This window comes from Pipistrellus hanaki (assembly GCF_964339955.1).
Source record: "Pipistrellus hanaki genome assembly, chromosome: 16".
Taxonomy (NCBI): Eukaryota; Metazoa; Chordata; class Mammalia; order Chiroptera; family Vespertilionidae; genus Pipistrellus; species Pipistrellus hanaki.
This window is the reverse complement of record NC_140518.1, coordinates 17,820,517-17,842,669: the sequence shown is the minus strand read 5'-3', so window position 1 is coordinate 17,842,669 and position 22,153 is coordinate 17,820,517. Positions and strand designations below refer to the sequence as shown.

Below are 22,153 nucleotides of genomic sequence, written 5' to 3'. Positions count from 1 at the left end.
TTGATCTTTCTGCTAATTATGGTTGATATTTTCCTGCTTTTTTGCATGTCCAATAATCTTTGTTTGGATGCCTGACATTGTAAATCCAAACTCATTGGGTGTTGGGTGTTATTGCATTTCTGTAAATATTCTTTAACTTCTGTCTGGAATATTAAGTTATTTGGAAACAATATGATTACTTTTGGGTCTTACCTTTAAAATTTGTTGAATAGGACTGGAACAATATTTATTGCAGGTCTTATTATTCTGTACTGAGGCCCAGTGCATGAAATTCATGCATGGGTAGGGTCCCTAGGCCTGGCCAGTGATCAGGGCCAATTGGGGCGTTTCTTCCCCCAGCTGCCAGCCACCGGCTGGGGCCTTCCTTTGTTCTGTGCTGCCCCCTGGTGGTCAGTGCACATCATAGCAAGAGGTCAAGCTCCCAGGCTGTCGAACTCCCGAGCGGATAATTTGGATATTAGCCTTTTATTATATAGGATTATTAAGACAAGACCTTTCTGGATATTTTACCCACTATCCTGTAAATTGTGATTTTTTTTTTATTCTGACTGGCAGGAACAGGCACTATTCCTGGCCCTGTGTAAGCAGTTTCTGGCCCTATGTAAACCGTATGTGAGCACTCTTCTCTCTAATCCTCTCGGTTAGGTCTTTATCTTATCTTGGGTGGTTTTCTTATACATATCAGTGCTCTGTTGATTATTCAAGGGTTATTCTCTACAAATCTTCAGAATTATTTCTGTATGGATCTTTCCTTCCCAATACTCTGTCCTCTTAACAGTTGCTATCTTGGTCTGCCTGGATTCTCAGCTTCATCTCCTCATATCATGACCTGGAAATTCTCTCAAAGTAATAAGTGACATAGGGTTTGTCTTACTTGTTTTTAATCTCTTGGAGGTAACTTTTTCATTGCCTATGTCTAGTGTTTTGAAAAACCTTTGTTTTATATATTTTGTCTAGAGGTGTACTTGTTTGTTTGGGGATTGTTTTAGGTTGAAGGGTAAATCTGGTCCTTGTTATTTCATCTGGGCCAGAAGTGGAAATTCATGTCAAATTTTTAAAAAGAAAATTAATAGATGAGATGGACCAGAGCATAAATCCATCTCTTATTAAAAAATGACTGTCTTGGTAGTTAAATTGTGTTCTCTCTAAGCTAAAATAACCTACTATACCTATAATAATGAAGAATTAAATGCACAACAGTAAATCTCACATTAGTAAAACCTTAGTTACCCAAATGAATGTGTGTAACTTTTCTTTAAAAAAAAAAAAAAAAAAAAGAAGAAGAAGAAGAAAGAAAAGAAAAGAAAAAGAAAGAAAAGAAAATTAGTCTTTAAAAAATTTTATCTTTTCCCCTTTGGACACTAATTCTAAGGCACATTTCTTCTTTTCCCCCAGCTTCCTGTGGGAATGCTATTCTTTGTCAGTACCTTGGCCAGCATCCAGACTTGCTTATGTTATACGCAGAGCTGGGAAAATAATAGTTTTTCTTCCCCAACTGTCTTATTTAATGTTTATGACAGTAGCCTTTAAACAAGAGTGTATACCTGAAAAGTGGCAAACAAACGAGCTACTTCCTTTTATTGTCTTAATACAGAGCAGTGATTTTCAAAGACCTGGGTTTGCATCCTGTAACTGTCTTTTCCCCTAGCCATCCTGTTCTAGTAAAACCAAGTGTATCTATATTTCTTTGCAGTTGAGAATGGAAAATCAATATTCATTGTTTTCATTCATGATTTCACTTATTAAATGTTACTGAATATATATACCATATGACAAGAACTGTACTAGTTAATAAGGACTTAATAGATTGGGTGATTGTGGTAGGGTAAGTTGATAATATATGAGAATAGAAGTGTTGGGGTTAACATGATCATGTCAGGTACATATATTTGCTGGCTGTTTACATGAAATAACCTAGGAATGACAATATTTTAGGGATGTGCAGAAAAGGAGGAATCATTGAAAGATACATTAGGAGAACTAGAAAAAAAAAGTGTCATCTTAAGCCCAAGAAGGGAATGTATTTTTTTTTAAATGGGGCTTAGTTAAAACTATTAAATACTGAAGAGTGATTATGAAGCATGAAGGCTGAAAATAAGTTATTGGAATTAACAGTAAGAAAGTCTTCAGTGACTTTAACCAAAAGAATTTCTGAAGAATAAAATTGAAGGAGGCCAGGCTAGAATGGATTATTGTTGTGTATGTGAAGATAGCAAGCATGGCTCTTTTAAAATGTTGGGTAGTGAAAGATAAGTTAGAAGCCTCAATATTTTTATTTTAAGTGTGTGTTTGGAGGGGGGGTGATTATGATTGCACTAGATATCTATTTTGGCTTGATAATATGAATAGTGATAGCAGTTAACAGCCAGACACTGTCCTAGGTCCATTACATGCATTCACTTATTTAATCCTCACAGAATTATGATTATCCCTAATTTTTAAATGAGGAAAACTGAGATATTGAGAACCTGAGTAGCTATCCTAAGGTCACACAGCTAGTGAGTAACAGAGACAAGATGCAACCTGAGGCATCTGGCTCTGAGTCCACAATTTTACCCACTTTACTATATGTTCCCCTGCTGACCCAAAAAGTGATTCTGCTTTATTTAATCTTTAAAAAAAAAAAAAAAAAAAAAACCATATAGAAGTTATCTGGAATGAGCATATCTCAGACTAGTATCTTTAGGTTGTCCTTTAGGACATTCTTTAAAAACTCATTTCTAGAGGTAGGAAGAGCTGCCTATTGTGCTATTCCAGAGCACCGAGAATAAACAACAGACCCTAAAGAGATTAAAGTAATGGGAGAGTGAGCTTTCTGGAAATTCAGTAGACAAGCAAGCCCATTCTTCGGTTTAAGTATTTCTTAAGGGGGGAAAAACGTGCCTTTTTACTTATGTTTGGTGCTAATGTGATACCAGGTTTTGTCTGAAGTGTTTTTCCTCTCCTCTGTGTTGAGAATAGCATGCATGGCATGAACCCTAAAAAGTTATCTTTTGTTCTGAGGAACAGAGGTACTTCCAGGCTAGACTTTACAGTCATTATGGGAGAATGTGAGGAAATACAATTCTGCTCCTGTTTGCACCAGACCTTGGCTGTGTTACACACTATCCTTTCTCCTGCCAGTCCTGTGACTGACTTCTTTTATGATGATTCATGGTTGTTTTCCATGAGTAAATATGCTTTAGTCTAAATCCAGTTAGAGTTCTTTTGCCCCCACTTTCCCTTTCCCTTCTCCTCTTGCTGCAGCTGTTTATATTTGCATTTGGGCTAGTGGATCTGTTAGCCTTAATGCACTTTTGTTTGTTTTTTAAATGTTTACTCTTTGCCTTAGTTAAATAAAGGTCAGTTTTCGTTATAAGCCTAGATATGTAATTATACTTATTGAAGTCTCACAGAGACTTTCCTAGAGAGATTTTATTTGTCTGCTGTGAGCCTAATTTGCACTGAAGAGATGCATACACTGATCTGAGTCTAGAGTGGTTATTAAATCCCTTTTAAAAACAGCTATCCAAAGCTTGTCTGATTATTGTGCCCTATTGCAATGTTTTTCTTTTTTTCCTTCAACATTTTATTAGGAAATTTTTTGGATATACAAAATAATGAAAGAATTTTACAATAAATACTCATATACCCACCACCTTGATCAGATCATTAACATTTTGCTATATTATTTTGTCATTTAATTATCCATATATCCCTTTCTTTATCCACCCATTTTTTACAAATTTCAAAGTAAATTGCAGTATACCTTATTGGCATGTTTTGAGAAGGATGGGATGGTCTGTCTGCTCTGGGACTGCCACTTCTTAAATTCCAAGGGTAAGTCACATCTGTTACTAAATGGTATGGATCAGTTGATCTTTTTCCCTTAGCTCAGCTATAGTTGCTGTGGTAATTTCTCAATGGATTATTTCAGGGGTTTCTGCCTTAGAAAATCTCTTAAAACTAGTTGATATCCCAAACAAAGAAACATTTATTTAGGAATATGAACTCCACAGAGAATATTTATTACTTACATGTCCTACAATACAGACCAAAATGCTTTCTTATTCATATGTCCTAACTTTACTCTTGGTACATAAGAAGTATGGCTTTCTTTTAATATACTGATCTGACAAAAGCCTCGGTTTCAGAGGTACAAAAATCATTTCTAGGCTGTTCTTGGTATCTACAGTTGTTTTACCATATGGTACTGGGCTAATTTTGTCTGTTCTTCCCTTGAGGTTTTTGTGAATTGATTACATTTTTAGAAAATTTTTAAAATAACTTTTAAATGTCAACTCTTTCTCAGTAAAATAAAATATGGTGAGTGATTATGTTAACATGAGAACAAGTTAATCGAATTTTTCCCGAAAAATTAAGAATTAAATTGAGTCTATACTTATTCAATATTATAAAATCACATTGGTCATATAAATGAAAGTCCCTTTTAAAAATAATATGTTTGTATTGATTTTAGACAGAGAGGGAGGGAGGGAGGGAGGGAGGGAGGGAGGGAGGGAGAGAGAGAGAGAGAGAGAGAGAGAGAGAGAGAGAGAGAGAGAGAGAGAGAGGGAGAGAGAGAGAGAGAGAGAGAGAGAGGCATTGATGCAGAAACATTGATCGGCTGCTTCCTGTACACCCTCTACTGGGGATCGAGCCCGCAAGGAATCAAACGGATGACCTCTTGGTGCGTGGGTCAATGCTCAACCTCTGAGCTTTACAGGCTGGGCCATGAAAGTCCCTTTTGATGAACAATATAAAGTAATCTTAGACATGAACAGATAAGTTAGTTTAGAAAGCAACTGAGTGTGTCTGAGTAGTTCTTCTGTCTTTGAAAAGGTCACCTCTGATGAAGAATGCAATTCCTAAAGGGAAGCACAGGAGAAGGGAAGGATAAGGAAGAGAGTCTAACATGTCAGCTAAACCTATCAATTCTGGTCATCAGTTGGAGAACTCATGTCACTTTAAGATTTAATACTTACATACTATAGAGCAGTTACAACATAATATAACTGGGAAAAGCCTGAATTTCTGAGTCAGAATTAGGTTTGAATTATGATTCTGAAACCAATTCTGTGTTCCCTAAGTTCTCTGTAACCTTAGGTCTCTCTAGGCATAATTAGACACAATTCAAGCCAACTGGTGTTTTGTTTTCTTCCTCATTCCCGGGAGTTCTATGACTGTTCAGCCAGAGCTCAGCATGTTTGTCTAAGTGTCTGCCCAGCAAGGGCACTCAGATACACAGGAAACCCCATGAGGGTTTAGCAGCCCCTATCGAGTGACATCATGGAAAATGGTGAAGTAAGGCACTACAATATTTAGTCCCTCCACTGAAGCAACCATGAAGCTGGCACGTCTGACAGAATCAACTTTTTCAGAACTCTGGAATTGCTAAGTGATAAAGGCAAATTATGAAACAGTGTCTATCATATGATCCCATTTTTTGTTTCTAAAATAAGTGTATATGGTACAGATAAAACTCAGAATATATAGTATGTGAATAATATTTCTGGCTAGAGAAAACACAGTTATTTTTTTGTTGGTGGTTTTTGTGTTTTTGCTTTTTATTGATTTCAGAGAGGAAGGGAGACAGAGAGAGAGAGAAACATCAGTGATAAGAGAGAATTATTTATTGGCTGCCTCCTCCATACCCCCTACTGGGAACTGAGCCAACAACCCGGGCAGTAGAATCAAACCCTGAACCCTTCAGTCTGCATGCTGACACTCTATCCATTGAGCCAAACTAGCTAGGGCAGTGGTCGCCAACCTTTCAGACCTCACAGACCACCAGTTGGCAACCGCTGAGCTAGGGCATTATTTGTTTACTATTACTAAATTTTCTATAGTGACTATGTATCCTGTGAAAAATAGCAAAAAAATAAAATACAGGGGAGAAACCAAGATAATGGCATAAGTAAACACCTGAATTGCTGCCTTGCACAACAACTTCAAAACTACAACTAAAAGACAAAAAGGACATCATCCAGAACCACAGGAAGGCTGGCTAAGTAGAAATTTTACAACTAGAAGGGAAGAGAAAAGCACACTGAGGCTCAGAGGAGCTGCTGCTCTGAACTCCAATTCCGGGCAAGAATCTGGGGACCCAGACTCATACAGGGAGAAACTGGACTGTCTGGCAGTGGGCGGAACTCGAGGGCAGCTTTCTCTCAGAGGTGCTTGCAATGATTACCGCAGGACACTGAGACCCAGGAGCCTATTAGGGCAGGGCTGATGGGAAGCCATTGCTGTTTGCTCAGCCCTGAGACTCCACCCCATCTAAGCTGTGCACAGAGGCTTTTGCATATGAATAACCTGGTCCTTTGAAATCTAAACTTACCTAATAAATTGCAGCTGAGTCAGTAAGACCCAGAATATCCAAAAGAAGGCCCAAGGCCCCATAGCAGCTTGCATTACTTCACAGCTTGGCCTCCTCTGGGCACCTCCAAAACCCAAACAAAAAAGAAGAATCTGCAGATCTCTCTGTAGCTCCTGCTGAGTGGCCTCAGGCAGAGGCTAAATTAGCACCTCCTTGGGGAACCAAGAGCCTTTGTACCCAGGGGTCAGAGTAGGACCATCCAAATTACAACTCCTCAGATCCATAAGTGACACACTCAGGGGGAAGACTCAATGAGCACCAAAGTCCCACTGAAGCAAGTCTTGCCTCATAAGGGTGTCTCCAGCACAGAAGTTCTCCCATCATAGACACAGCTGATCCTCACAGCCAAATGGCCTGGAGGTCAATTTCTCCCAGTGATACCAACAACAATCAAGGCTTAACTACAAGAAGACTGTGCACACAGCCCACAAAGGGGTGCACCAAAAGTGTCCACCTCAGGTAACTGGGGAGGCTTAGCTATGGCCCTATAGGACACCTAGCACGCAAAGCCAGCTACTCTATCAACTCAGGGAAGCAGCCAAAATGCAAAGACAAAAAAACAGGTCACAAATGAAAGAAATGGAGGAAAGCAATCTACTGGATATAGAGTTCAAAATAACAGTTATAAGGTTTTTTAAGAATTTCTAGAAAAGGGTGATAAATTTAGTGAGACACTTCAAGGATATGAAAAAGGACCAACTGGAAATTAAGCATACACTGAATGAAATAAAAAATAATATATAGAGATCCAACATCAGACTAGAGGATCACAAGAATCCAGTCAAAGATTTAAAATACAAAGAAGCAAAAAACACCCAACCAGAAAAACAAAAAGAGAAAAGAATCCAAAAATTTGAAGGTAATGTAAGGAGCCTTTGAGACAATTTCAAGCGTACCAACATCAGAATTATGGGGGTGCCAAAAGGAGAGAGAGAGCAAGATACTGAAAACCTATTTGAAGAAATAATGACAGAAATCTTTCCCCACCTAGTGAAAGAAATAGACTTCTAAGTCCAGGAAGCACACAGAACCCCAAACAAATGGAATCCAAAAAGGACCACATCAAGACACATCATAATTAAAATGCCAAGAGTAAAAGACAAAGAATATTAAAAGCAGCAAGAGAAAAACAGTTACCTATAGGGGAGCACTTATATGATTGTCAGCTGATTTCTCAACAGAAACTATGCAGGCCAGACGGGAGTGGCAAGAAATATTCAAAGTGATGAATAGCATGAACCTATAACCAAGATTACTCTACCCAGCAAAGCTATCATTCGGAATTGAAGGTCAGATAAAGAGCTTCACAGATAAGAAAAAGCTAAAGGAGTTCATTACCGCCAAACTAGTATTATATGAAATGCTGAAAGGTATTCTTTAAGAAGAGGAAGAAGAAAAAGGTAAAGATAAAAATTATGAACAACAAATACATATTTATCAATAAATGAATCTAAAAATCAAGTTAATAAAAAATCTGATGAACAGAATAAACTGGTGAATATAATCGAATCAGGGGCATAGAAAGGAAGTGGACTGACAATTCTCCAGGGTAAAAGAGTGTGGGGGTGCAGGAAGAGAGTGGACAAAAATCATACACCTATGGATGAGGACAGTTGGGGAGGAGGGGTGTTAGGGCAGAGGGTGGGGTGGGAACTGGGTGGAGGGGAGCTATGGGGGGGAAAAGGAGGAACAATTGTAATAATCTGAACAACAAAGATTTATTTTTTTTAAAAACAAAGATCTGTCTAAAAAAATAATAAATAAATAAATAAATAAATAAATAAATAAATAATAAATTGAAGAGAAAGAAAAAAAAATAAAATACAACTATTTGGCAGTTTCTCAAAAAGTTAAATATAGAGTTTTCATATGACCCAGCAATATCATTCCTTGATATATACCCAACAGAATTAAAAACATATGTACACAAAAACTTGTACATGAGTATTCAGAGCAGGTGATTCATAATAGTTAAAAAGTGGAAACAACCCAGATGTTCTTCAGCTGATAAATGGATAAAAATAATATGATATAGGCATGCAATAGAATATTATTTGGCAATAAAAATGAATGAAGTACCAATGTATGCTATAACAAAATGAACCTCAAAAACATTATGGTAGGTGAAGGAAGCCAGACATAAAATGCCACATATTATTTGATAACTTTTGTGTGTAAGGTCCAGAATAAGCAAGTCTGTAAAGAGAGAAAATCTCTGATTGCTAGGGGCTGGAATATACTAAAAACCACTAAATTGTATACTTTAAAAGGGTGAATTTTATGGTATGTGAATTATAGTTCATAAAAAATTGCATAAGAAAAGTAAAATAGAATCTATTAGCTATAAGACACTAGAATTTAAAAGAATATTTTTAGGAAGTTATAGTCTAATTTTCACTGAGCTATGATTATAGTCATGGATTTTAAAAGGGTTTGTTTTGGCAAAGAGATGTGAATTAGGAAATTATAAGTGACCATCTAGCTGTATCTCCACAGCCCTTTTTTTTTAAGTGAAATTTGGGGACATTTATACTGATATAGGAAACTATTTGCTTCTATTATTAGAGTTTGGCTTTATATTTTTAATTATTTGCACTACTTTTGTAATTGTTATCCTTTTAAAAATGCTCAGTTATCATTCTAATGGATTTCAGACAGTTATAATGAGAGTGTACATATGTGCATACTTATATATTTTTCTTAAGTAAGCTGCCATATCTAGATCTCATTTTATGATATATAAGTGGTTTAGGTATGTTCTAGAATAATAAAACAGTATACATAGATCTCGTTTCCTCCTTTATGATTTCCTTTTCTCCTGTTCTCATTCCCGCTGGCCCTTATTTTCCAAAATATAAAATAGGTTTAGAGTGTCATCCCTTATTTTTGATTGATTCTTTCAGGATGTATTTATTGAGCACCTAATATGTTTTAAAGCACTGCTAAGTTAACGATACAAACAGATAAAATGATACAGATTAGAGCTACTCTCAGAATAGTTATGGGAGGAAGGCATTTAACTCAGATAAAAGAGGCAGAACTTCTTTTTATCATCAATACAATTAGAAGTCTGATCTCTAAAACCAAGTTACATCTATTACACATTTTTAGAGAACTGTTGAAAGTACAACTCCTACTTGGCCCTTAGCATATCCCACAACTACATAAGCGCAGAAAAGCAATAGAGATTCATTCCCAAGACAGGTGTATATAAGTGAAAAAATCTTCTTTTTAATTGTCATGGATACAATTAGTACAAGTGCAAAGACATTAGGTGAAACTTTGGTTTCTACTTCCTTGACTGCTTAAAACCTTTTAAACCATCAGCTTTTAGAGGTTTTGCTTCCTTTAATATATGTATAATATATATATATGTGTATATATATATGTGTGTGTGTGTGTGTGTGTGTGTGTGTGTGTGTGTATATATATAATCATGAACTTAAAGGAATTTCTATTTTCATTGGTATTTTAAAAGAAATTTTACCTTGCTTTCCACAGGACTGGTATGTACTAGTATGGCCATATTGGTTGTTAAATGTTAAAATATTTAACAACCTTACTGATTGGTGAGGACCCGCCACAGTCTTGTCTCTTCCCCCAGGAACTCCAACTCTGCATCTCCTCACAGTCCAACGATTACAAGGTTATCCCCAGGCATAGAAGGAGGCCTTCAGGACCCTACTTCTTTACTACTTGTGCAACTATCCTGATTGCTAGTCCCCAGGCCATCCCCATTGTTTAATAGCTTTTAATATTACCCCAACTTTCTGACTGTCCCATAAATCATTACTGTTTTGACAGTGTTTATGTTCTGCCAACTGGAGTATCAAATGGCTCTAAGTCACCTGTCATTGCTTATCTGCATTGAACCAAAATCAGAGTTTTATTATTTTCTGAAAAAGCCAGAATACCATCATACTGTAACTCTAAGTTGAAGCTTTTTTTCTTTATTTCTCTCAATGCTGATGGTTTGGCCTACATTCTATTTTCTTATGGTTCCTTCTAGTTCGCTTTGCACCTTATAGACCTCCAGATATCTCCCTGAAGCCTCTGCTCTTTGAAGTGCCCAGCATCACTACAGAGTCAGTGTTTGTTGGCCGGGACTGGGTTTTCCATGAAATAGATGCTCAACTTCAAAGTTCAAATGCCAGCGTGAACCAAGGAGTAGTGATTGTGGGAAACATTGGGTTCGGCAAAACTGCCATCATCTCCAGACTTGTGGCACTCAGCTGCCATGGAACACGGATGAGACAGATCGCCTCAGACAGTCCACATGCCTCCCCCAAACGTAAGTATTCCTTTTTAAAGAACTCCCTGCTTCATTGCTCTGAAATTTTTTTCTAGCATATTTATATTGTCTCATGTCCTTTTATTTTCTGACTAGAGGCCCAATGGACGAAATTTTGTGCACAAGTAGGCCTTCCTTCCTCTGGCACTGGAACCTGGGCTTCCCTCACAGCCCTGGCTTCGTCCAGAAGGACATCCAGTCTAATTATCATATTATGCTTTTGTTATTATATATCTGCAAATACTGACTTGTATGTAAGGACCATTAATTCAGAGTTGAGGGAAAGAATATAATACTCTGCTTACATTTAACCCACATATCCAACAGTCAACCCACATATCCAACAGTCACCTCAGTGTGAAAAACTTTCAGAAAAATGTATGACTCTTCCCTACTGGCTATCTGGCTAGTCTGTCCTTTGGAGAATAACTACAGCAATTGCCTATAAGAGCCATTTGCATTCATCACTGTCAGGTTTGCTCAGCCTGTGCCCAGGTCTCCTTGTTACATGCCAGCACAATCTGTTCATGCCTTCATTTCCTTGCCAGTGATGTCAGTATTGCACTGCCTGGGCTTGAACGTCATTGTGCCCTTGAAGGGTTTCTCCTGCTTCCTTGTGAGATGCTGAGATCTCATATATGTCCATACTTCTTTCATCCCAGGCAGAGCACAGCTTGGGATGATCACCTCCAGGATCTTGTTTACTTATTTTTAGAATACTCATATGGCCTCTAATGCCAGGTACTGTCTGACAGCTTAGTAAGTCTTAATTCATACAATCCTGTCAACTCAATGAGGTTGGACCTGTTGTCTTCATTTCATAGATAAATAATTTGAGGCTCAGAGAAGTTTAGCAAACCTCCCAGGTTTCCTAGCCAGTAAAATGTGAAATTGGAATTTAATACTAAGCAGTCTGGTTTCAGAGGCCATTCTCTTACCCATTTTGCTCTCCGTTTTGGTAGAATTCACTCACTTCAGTAAAGGAGATAAAAGGAAATGTTCTTCCTATACACATTGTACGTATAGTTTACCTGGTTTCTGTTAGTTATAAGAGAGAAAAAAATGGAAAGAACTATTGGTCTACTAGTGTAGCTTCATCTAGTTCACCACAAATTTTCAGAACAGCAGTCATTAGAAATGGCTTGTCTGAGATTATAGTCCTTACAGAGTCTAGCACAGTGCTGAAACTCAACTGGAATTCACTGAATGCCCTCCAAACATCTTGGCTTCCTGTTGAAATTAATTGGCACTCTTATGTCATTAAGAAGGCAGATTGACATAGATAAACTTATGGATATCTAACATGTAGAAGAACAGCTAGTGACCAGAAAGAAAACTGAATCAAGAGTCTGTTTATCAGGGTATGATAAGAATTTGTATGAAAGAATATTTTTTAAAGAATAATGTCATGCTTAATTTCTACATGAAACTTTCTAAGGTTGATTGGCATAGGTCATGTGGGAATCAAGAGCCCAGAGTTAGATCCCCAACATTCAAATTGTCTATACTTTGTAACCTTGATAATTTTACTTTAATTCATTAAACCTCAGTTTTCTCATTTGTAAATAAGAAAGTGGGACTAGATCTTTAAGATTTGTTCCTTTCCTAAAATTCTCTTATTCTAACAATATATTCATGGTTAAAAGTAATTTTTCACATCTATCCCAGTATTTTCCTTTGTGTGCGAAAGTATCACACCAACCTATCCCTTATCTGAGTAAGCCAAAAGGTCAACTATTTGAGGGTGTCAGGCAGAAAAGCAGATAGCTAATAGTCTCTCTGACTCCTCTATCACTGTTTCAGATAACAGAATGGTAGAATCATGCATGACAGAATAAATGCCAAAGGCAAGAAGAGCTGCTTTCTCAGAAAGCAAAGGTATCTGGGAGTCCTCGTACCCCCCATGTCTGGAGAGCAAGAGTTAATAAAAAACAGCCACTGTGCTCCCAAAAGTAGAGATTCTTTCAAGGTGGTTCATTAAGTTATTCTCAACATCCATTGCCTTTATCTCCAGAGAAACTCTAAAAATAATGACCCTCCCATTCATGAGATAAATGTCCATATGTTGAAACTATAGCTTTGGCCTGATAGTTAACTTTTAAACCTTGGAAAGGTGTCAAGGAGTATAAAATATGTGGTTGTGTGTTTATCAGAATTATCTAGAATAAGCAATTACCTTGAAAAAATAATTTTTGTTATAATATGTGATGTCCAAGCTACATTTTGCCTCTACCATCTTAACCGAACCACTAGTCCTTAAGAAGAGTCAAGAATAGGTAACTGATAAAATGCACTCTTGTTTTGTTTGTCTTTTCAGAATTAATCTGTTACTGTATGAGCTGGCACTGAAATCTTGCTGGCAGTAGCAGAATAAGAATGATGTCTATATAGAGAGTTGGCTTAGTTTTTTACAGAGTTTAATTTACATTAAGTTTAGATAAGTTTATTTGAAATCCCAAACCCTCAGTAAGTGATACCAGTGATGTAGTTGTAATAATGAGAACAAGAAAATATTGGAGCCCCCACGTCCCACCTCCCATCTCTGCATCATCTGTCATTCTTCTTCTGGCCCTGCCTCCTCTGCACTGAGCAGCACTGTAGAAGACCTGAGCAGTTTAGTCTGCAGTACTGCATAGCCTGGCTCAGCCTTCCCCCACAGACACTCAGCCCCCAGCCCGCCCCCTCCTTGTCATTTCCCTGGGTAGGTACAGAAAAGCTGTCAAGGCAAGCACTAGCCTGTCATCCTGCTTTCCACCTACACCCCTTCCCAAACTTGACTCCCCCATTAACCTTCCCCCCAATCATCAACCCACCCCTCCAACACACACACACACAAAGAGCAAAACGTTTTGTGAAAATAGACTTGTTGTGTAATTCAGGCATTATTGTATTAACTGCAAGTATCCTCGATACAGTAGTTAGGGAAGCTCTAATACAAGTCTATATTTTCCTATCATTGAAAGTCACAGTGTTAGTTATTATTTGGATTTGACATTTGCCAACAGCTGCCAAGTCCCCCAAACAGCTGTTCAGTAAGTAACCACTACCCTCCCTACTCTGCTGATTTCAGAAGTCTGTTTTGCCAGTTCGCTGTGCACACTGGCTTCATGTTAACTATTATTTCTACTGTTCTCTGAATGCCAGCAGAAAAGAAAGACATGCAGACAAAAAATGAGGCATCTTTAAAAGGAAATAACTAGAAGACAGAAGGTATTCAAACAGTAACTACCCACAAAATCAAATACCAGGAGAATGGGAGTGGTGAGGAGAGGGAATAAACAGCAGAAATGATACAGTGACAGTCACTGAACTTTACCTCAGCTGACACTTTTCTTCAAGCATTTTTTCCACTGTCATTTCCCACAGCTACCCTCCTCCAATTGCTCAGAACTTTGTCCAGTGACCAGAAAATTTACTCTACCAGTTGAAGGGAAAATAGCTCGGTTAGTTTGAATGAGGACTGTCTTCCCTAATTCCTCCTCCTTTACCTTTTGACCATCAATTAACACCTTCTCATTCTGGGCATTTCATATAAATAGAATTATACAACATATGGTCTTTTGTAACTAGCTTCTCTGAGTAAGTGTGATATTTTCAAGGGTTATCCATATTGTAGCATAGATGAGTATCTCATTTGTTTTTATTGTCAATTACTTTGGTACCCATTTTTAATAAAAGTATGATCTGCATTCATAAATATATTTTGTACTTTTTAGTGTAGGTAAGACATTTTCTAAATTACATGGACAGATTGAATTGTTTGAAAAAAACAGCTATATTGTTATAATTCACACACCATACAATTCACCCATTTAAATTGTTCAATTCAGTGTTTTTTGTCATAGTTACAGAGTTGTACAACAGTCATCATAATCTAATATTAGAACATTTTCATCCCCCACCCCCACCCACCACCACCCGAAAGAAATCCTATGCCCTTTAGTAGTCAATCTCTAATCTCCCCTTAACTCCCTACCTTCACCCCCTGGTAACCACTAATTTATTCTTTGTCCCGATAGATTCTGTTTTCTGGACATTTCATTAAATAGAATTATACAGTATATAATCTTTTGTAACTGGCTTCTTCTCTGAATGTAATATTTTCAAAGGTTATCCATATTGTAGCATACATCAGTATCTCATTTATTTTTATTGTCAAGTAATAGTTCATTGTACGGTTATACCACATTTTAACCATTCGTCAGTTGGTGGACATTTAAGTTGTTTTCACTTTTTAGCTGTTATGAGTATTTGTGTATAAGTTTTTGCATGGACCTCTGTTTTTATTTCTCTTGGGTACATAACCTAGGAATAGAATTGCTAGATCATACACAAATGAAATTTAACCATTCTTTCTTTAGTTCAGAGTTTTATGATTGATGCAAATATCTCATCTTTTTAATCCAGATGTGGATGCCAACAGAGAGCTGCCACTCACACAACCACCTTCAGCCCACTCTTCCATTACCAGTGGAAGCTGCCCAGGAACTCCAGAAATGCGCCGGCGGCAGGAGGAGGCTATGCGGAGACTAGCCTCACAGGTACAATGGGATTCCCAGTTTGTGGGCATGCTAGTTCCCTTTTTACGTCAAGGGGGCAAAGGCAGGAAACCCTAGGCAAAGTGAACAGAAATATATACAGGTATACCATGAGAACATGGAGAAAAGTGTATTTTTCTTTGCTGTTCCTAGAAAAATACTTTATTATTACAGAATCAGAACTTTAGAGTTGGAAAGGAAATGGGTAGTTAAGGAAGTTGAAACTCAAAAAGAAGTTACATGATCAACTTCAGAATTTGACTGATACAAATGCCAGTCATTGTGTAAATTACGTAAATTTTTATGTCCAAATTTCAGAGATTCAAAGGTACCTTTTCTTTATTTGAGATTAGCTTAATCTTATCAAAGATTATTCATTTGAAGTAGGAAATGCTCTTCGGAGAGTGAAGGCCTTTGACTTTTAAACAAGCCTGAAAAATTTGCTGTCGGTCATTTTATTAGGGCCTTTAATGAGGATTCTGCTTAGTTTTATCATTTCTTATGTACAGTATTAAGTCAAAAGCTTTTTATACCCAAGGCTATACTGACTTCCAGTCTTTTCTTTTGTCTATATGATCTACAAACCTCCCTTTTCCTTTCTTCCCTCACAGAAGTAATTTAAAATTCACTTACTGTCTTTAAAAAGTTAATACAATTTGGTCAGATCCTATATATTTTGGATAGAATTGTTTTAATAACTAATATAGTACTGTATACCAACTCTACAAGTTTAGGGATTTAACATAAAAACTTTAGAAGGAAAAATTGATAATATACAAAAGACATAACTGAAAATGAAATTTCAACAAGTAATTGTAAGAAACAAGAATTCACCAAGGAGAAAGGTTTCACCTGCCTGATTTATTGAGTGTGGACTCATTCTGAAGCGTTTCCAGGAAGTTGAAATAATAGTGACTGAGTATGGGTGGCCCTGATGACATCCTCAAAGCTGTAGGGAGTGATCAAACATCCATCACTGAACACTGATACAATGGCAGACTGAAGGAAAAAACTACATTCCCAGATTTGTTTCCTATTTGTATATGTAAGGAAAGTTGTAGATAATGTCAATAGATAATTTGCAGGAAGTATCAAATGTCTTTTGACAGATTGTATGTACATATCTATTTTGAAATGTCTAATAAACCTATTTTAGACCACAGTGCAGATTTTATGAAGATGTTGAATGATCTTCCTGAATTCTGCAAAGGAATCGAGATTTTATATTTGAAATACCAAAGAAATTTTTTAAATTAAAAGAGAAGTACCTGTAGAAGGGGCACCATTAGCCATGTTATTTAACCTTTGTTAGATAAAACCTCATTCAGCCAAGAGTACAAATGGTTTTTAATAAAAACAGAAAGAGAAAAAAAAAGAAGAAAAAAAACCCTCTTCCTAAATTTCAGAATTTTTAACTTCAAACTTATCTCATTACTTTAAGTAAAGGGTAAGTTAACAGCTGATTTGCTCGGCTGTGTTTTGCTTTTTGAGCTATGAAATCAATTGAAATAAAATATGGTGGAAGTTCATATTGATTCGGAAGTTTGATGTTTGCTTTTTATAAAGTGGAGATTTGTATCCATGTGGACATAATCACTAACATTCACTGTTCATTGAGGGGACAAATTAATTACTGCCTAGTTTTCTCTTTGGGTTCCTTACTTCAGCAATGAGCAGTCTACCTGACGAAAAGAGTTAAGTTTTTTAGTACAATTTCTCATTTTCAATTCCATATCATTGCTTCATTCACAAGCAATTCCTGTCTTCAGCTTTATACATCTAGTAATATTCTCTGTATTATTCAATCTTTGTATGTTTAATGAGAGGGATTTCAGGTATTAAAGTGACACTTCCAGCATTTGTTAAGGAATTGGGATGACCATACCTACAGATTAAGAATCCGTTCAAAGCAGAACACTTTAATGGGTAATTCTGGAATCCCAATAGTACATTTATGAGTGCTCTTGGGGCAAATTTCAAATGCCTGTAGGCACAAAACCAGTGCTGAAAAAGAGACTATATAGAACCTTGATGATGACCATAATGATGATGGAGAGGAAGAAAAGGAGGAAGGCAGTGATGATGGAGACAACTATGCATATTGTGTGCTGAACACCATGCCAGGTTGCTTCCATATATTTAAGCTGAATCTCTACTGCCAATTTCATGTTATCTACACAATCTTATCACTTTGTGCGTACTACAGAACCAACAGAATGGTCTACCGTGTTTCCCCGAAAATAAGACCTAGCGCATGGAAAAATAAGACATTCCCTGAAAATAAGATCTAGCGCATCTTTGGGAGCAAAAATTAATATAAGACACTATTTTATTTTCGGGGAAACAGGGTAGATTAAAACCACCCTCTGCACTTGTCCTTGAAGCAAAGAGTAAGCTCTGCAAATTCAAATAGAAATTCTGAACTTAAAACTCCCAAGTTCCAGCCAGCTAACCCACACCCTGGGTGACATTAAGACTCATACATTTTATTTTATTTTTTTAATCTTTACTGTTGAAAGTATTACATATGTCCCCTTTTTTCCTCCATTGACTCTTTCTAGCCCACCCTTCCCCAGCCTTCACTACCCTATTGTCTGTGTTCATGGGTTATGCTTATACTAGAGGCCTGGTGCATGGAATTATGCACTGGTGGGGGGCATGGCCTGCAGGGATCAGCCTGCTGTGGCAGCACTGCTCATCGTGGTCAGCTGAGCAGTACTCCCACTGTGGAAGCACACTGACCACTAGGGGGCAGCTCCTGCATTGAGCGTCTGTACCCTGGTGGTCAGTGCACGTCATAGCAACTGGTCATTCTGGTCATTCCACTGTTCAATCACTGGGCTTATATAAATAGAGATGCATGCAAGTTCTTTGGATGATCTCTTTTTCCCCCCTTTTCCTCCTCCCCACCTCCCCTGCCTTCTCTCTAAGATTTGACAGTCTGTTCCATACTTTTTTGTCTCTGAATCTATTTTGTTCTTTAGAGTCCACATATGAGTGAGATCATGCAATACTTGTCTTTCTCTGACTGGCTTATTTCACTTAGCATAATACTTTCCAGGTCCTTCCATAAAGATTCGTACATTTTCTAAGTTCTTTGAATTTAAGACCTGTATCTAACAAAAAAAAATCTCACTCCTTTCCTTCTTCCTGTTTTCTTTTTCATATATATATATATATATATATATATATATATATATATATATATATATATTTAGAGAGGAAGGGAGGGGGATATAGAGTTGGAAACATTCATGAGAAAGAACCATCAATTGGCTGCCTCCTGCACCCTCTTTACTGGGGATTGAGCCCACAACCTGGGCATGTGCCTCCACCTAGAATCAAACCCGGTTCATGGGCTGACATTCAACCACTGAGCATCGGCCAGGCCAGTTATCTAATTTTGATTTTCTTGTCTACAGGTGTTCAGAAAATATGTAATGATAATTCTTAAAATGGAATTATTTTATTTTTATAAGGCTTTTTATAGCATAACTCTAATTTAAAATGTGATGGCATGAACAAGTGTGTTTGGTGAGACTGACATATGGTTTTTCTCTGAGTATCTTATTCCTAATACTTTGTTATAAAATCAGACTCCAATACTGCTCTATGCTGAATAAATATTAGATTAATGTAAATATTTATTCTCAGGCTTGCTTCCTATTTCTTATAATCCAGAGGGAAAACTCGTTTGTATTTATAAATATTAAGTGATATTATGATATATGTATACAGTAAAAGTATGTTATCAAATTTCTGGTCTTAGATAAATCAGGCAATTTCTGAGTTAGTAGATTTTTTTTAAATATATTTTGATTTTTTTACAGAGAAGAAGGGAGGGGGATAGAGAGCCAGAAACATCAATGAGAGAGAAACTGATCAGCTGCCTCCTGCACACCCCCCATGGGGATGTGCCCACAACCAAACTGCACACCTCTGACCAGAATCGAACCTGGAACCCCTCAGTCCACAGGCCAATGCTCTATCCACTGAGCCAAACCGGTTAGGGCTGCTTTTTCTTTTTTAATATATTTTTATTGATTTCAAAGAAGGAGGTAGAGGGAGATAAAGATAAAAACATCAATGATGAAAGAGAATCACTGATCAGCTGCCTCCTGCATGCCCCACACTGAGGATTGACCATGTTCATAGGTCGATGCTCAACCACTGGGTTATGCTGGCCAGGCTGAGTTAGCAGCTTTAATTTTACTTGAAAATTTTGAGGGATAGAGAAACAAAAAAACATGTTAGAGAAGATAATAATTGTGGCTGTTGCTCTTGCTACTGGTAAATGTGTCTGCATTCTCTTCTTTCTTTTGTAGGTAGTTGCCTATCATTATTGCCAAGCAGATAATGCCTACACCTGCCTGGTGCCAGAATTTGTCCACAATGTTGCTGCCCTGCTCTGCCGCTCCCCTCAGCTGGCGGCCTATCGGGAGCAGCTTCTTCGGGAGCCTCACCTACAGAGCATGCTGAGCCTTCGGTCCTGTGTTCAAGATCCGATGGCCTCTTTCCGGAGGGGTGTCCTGGAGCCTCTAGAGAATCTCCACAAAGGTACAGATGAGATGCAAAGAAGATGAAAGGTGGAGGCTTTGGAGCCCGAATTTACCTGCAGCCTATTACAGAAATGATTTTTTTTTTTATCACATTGCCAAAAATAAATGTTCCATAGCTGATATCCCACAGAATACAGATAAAAGATTTTACTTGAAAAATAAAAATTCCTATAGGAAGTGCCACTCCCTTCTTTATAAATATTCTCATTATCATTTCCAAATATAATGCATCTTTCTTGTGGTAAAGATAATAGGACTTCCAGTCCTTTCTGTGAGTTCAAATAAATTAGTAAAATCACGGCTCCAACTTGGTGTTGTGGAGTTTCTACCATTAGAAACCAATCTTGATGCTTGATGCTTTTTGTTACTCTACAGTTCAGGTAAATGAAAATGGCATCCATGGTTGCACAACTCACTATATATACTAAAAATAGCTTAATTGACCACTAAAAGATATAAAGATTTTTTTTTAAGTGGGGGAAGGGGTGAAATGGAATCCTCCCTCTCATGCCTCTGCCTTTCCTCCTCTTCCTCAGCATCTCTAGTGTTGACTATGGCCTAAGTGCAACGTCTCCTCATTTACCCATCTCGCCCTATCCCCTTAACAATGTTGTATCAATTCTGGAAGCCAAAGAAAAAGATTTGAGAAAGCATGAGATTCCTGAGCAATCCTGTTTATTCCTGAGAGAATTATTTACCTTTCTTGAGGGTTATGGAGCTGCTCATAGGAAAGAACCAAGTGATTATAATTTCCATTCTTCTGGCTATCATCTTCAGCTTTTTCAGTCTTTGTGCTGTTTACTGAACTATTAAAATTTCTCTTTTCCACTCTGATGATATCTGTGAATATCTCTATACCTATTAGCTTTACCATACACTAGGCTTATTTAAATCTTTAAATTTCTCCACAAATATATTTAATTATTTTTGTACATTGAAGTTTCTCAGCCATCAGTATGAAGTGAAAGGTCATACTAATTATGTTATGACAACTAAAAGGAAGGTAATTCACATGTAATATGCAGATTGTCTGAAACAAAAATGTTGTCTAATATGAGCTGCCTTTTCATTTTTGATTAATTTTTGTACATTATACCAATAATGAAATATCATTCACTGGGATTCAGTTCTAACTTTGGTACTTGCTACCATCTCATCTCATTCTGTTTCTATAATTCTTATTTCTCTCAGGTACCTAAGTAGAGTCTTACAATGAGACTAATAAGGAAGAAAGTTTTTGTTAAGTATACATGTGAGGGCAGGGAGGAATCCCTGGTGAATATATATTATTTACAAGGGTTTAAAAACATGTATTAACGGCTTTAGAAAACCTTTCCAAAGACTTGTCAGGCTAGAACAGTGATTCCTATGAACCAGTCCATTTGAGGTTTTCATTAGTCCATGGCAAAATAAGAAATTAGAAACAGCCTACTTGAAACCTGTATGGTTTTGTGGACTAATGTCACCCCCATAGATTCCATTAAAAAAAAAAAAAAAAAGTCTCTCTGGAGGTGGCTCAGTGGTTGAACATCAACCTAAAAGCAGGAGGTCCCAGTTCAATTACCAGTCAGGGCACATGCTGGGTTGGGGCTAAACCCCCATTAGGGAACATGCAGGAGGCAGCTGATCAATGATTCTCTCTTATCATTGATATTTTTTTTAATATTTGTATTGATTTCAGAGTGGAAGGGGGGGCGAGAGAGAGAGAGAGAGAGAGAGAGAGAGAGAGAGAGAGAGAGAGAGAGAGAGAGAGAGAGAGAAAGAAACATCAATGATGAGAGAGTATCACTGATTGGCTCCCTCCTGCACATTCCCCACTGGAGATTGACCCTGCAACCTGGGCATGTGCCCTTGACCAAAATCGATCCTGGGACCCTTCAGTCCACAGGCTGACGCTCTATCCACTGAGCCAAACAGGGGTTATCATTGATATTTTTATCTCTCTCCCTTTCCCATCCTCTCTAAAATAAATAAAAATAAATTTTTTAAAAAGAAAAGAAACACCTATAAATATAGATGTAGGTTTGCATGTGCATATATGTAAAGTTTAGATAGATTATGTCTCTCCTATTTCTATAATGTTAAAATATTGTTTTATTCTGTGAAATAATGGTGATAGTGGATAGTAGTTGTACTTTAAATGTTCTTACATTTAAATATATAAGTCGCAATTTTTAAAATTTTCATTTGTAAAATCTTTTAAAAGCTACTGAGTTAGAGTATGTTTTTAATAACCTACAAAGCTTTGAAAATGAACATGTAGGAACATTCTTATAAAGCTGGTTGCATTTGAAAGACACAGTCTAAAGATCCTCAGTCTTACCTTTTAAGTTGATAATTGAAAACTTCATCATTTAGCAAAGAAAAAGGATATTTAGGAATAGTTCTCAATGTTTTGCAATATTAG

At 37.2% G+C, this 22,153-nt stretch overlaps 1 protein-coding gene across 7 annotated transcripts in view; it reads left to right on the top strand.

Annotated features, from left to right (window-relative positions):
• Positions 1 to 22,153, top strand: part of TANC2 (tetratricopeptide repeat, ankyrin repeat and coiled-coil containing 2) — a 248,763-nt gene that overhangs the window by 162,401 nt on the left and 64,209 nt on the right. For all 7 annotated transcript variants that reach the window (XM_084861644.1, XM_084861642.1, XM_084861641.1 and 4 more), the window contains 3 exons: positions 10,368 to 10,649; positions 15,057 to 15,190; positions 19,513 to 19,744. In XM_084861644.1, the coding sequence (XP_084717770.1) occupies positions 10,368 to 10,649; positions 15,057 to 15,190; positions 19,513 to 19,744 (648 nt within the window). The remainder of the gene's footprint in view (positions 1 to 10,367; positions 10,650 to 15,056; positions 15,191 to 19,512; positions 19,745 to 22,153) is intronic.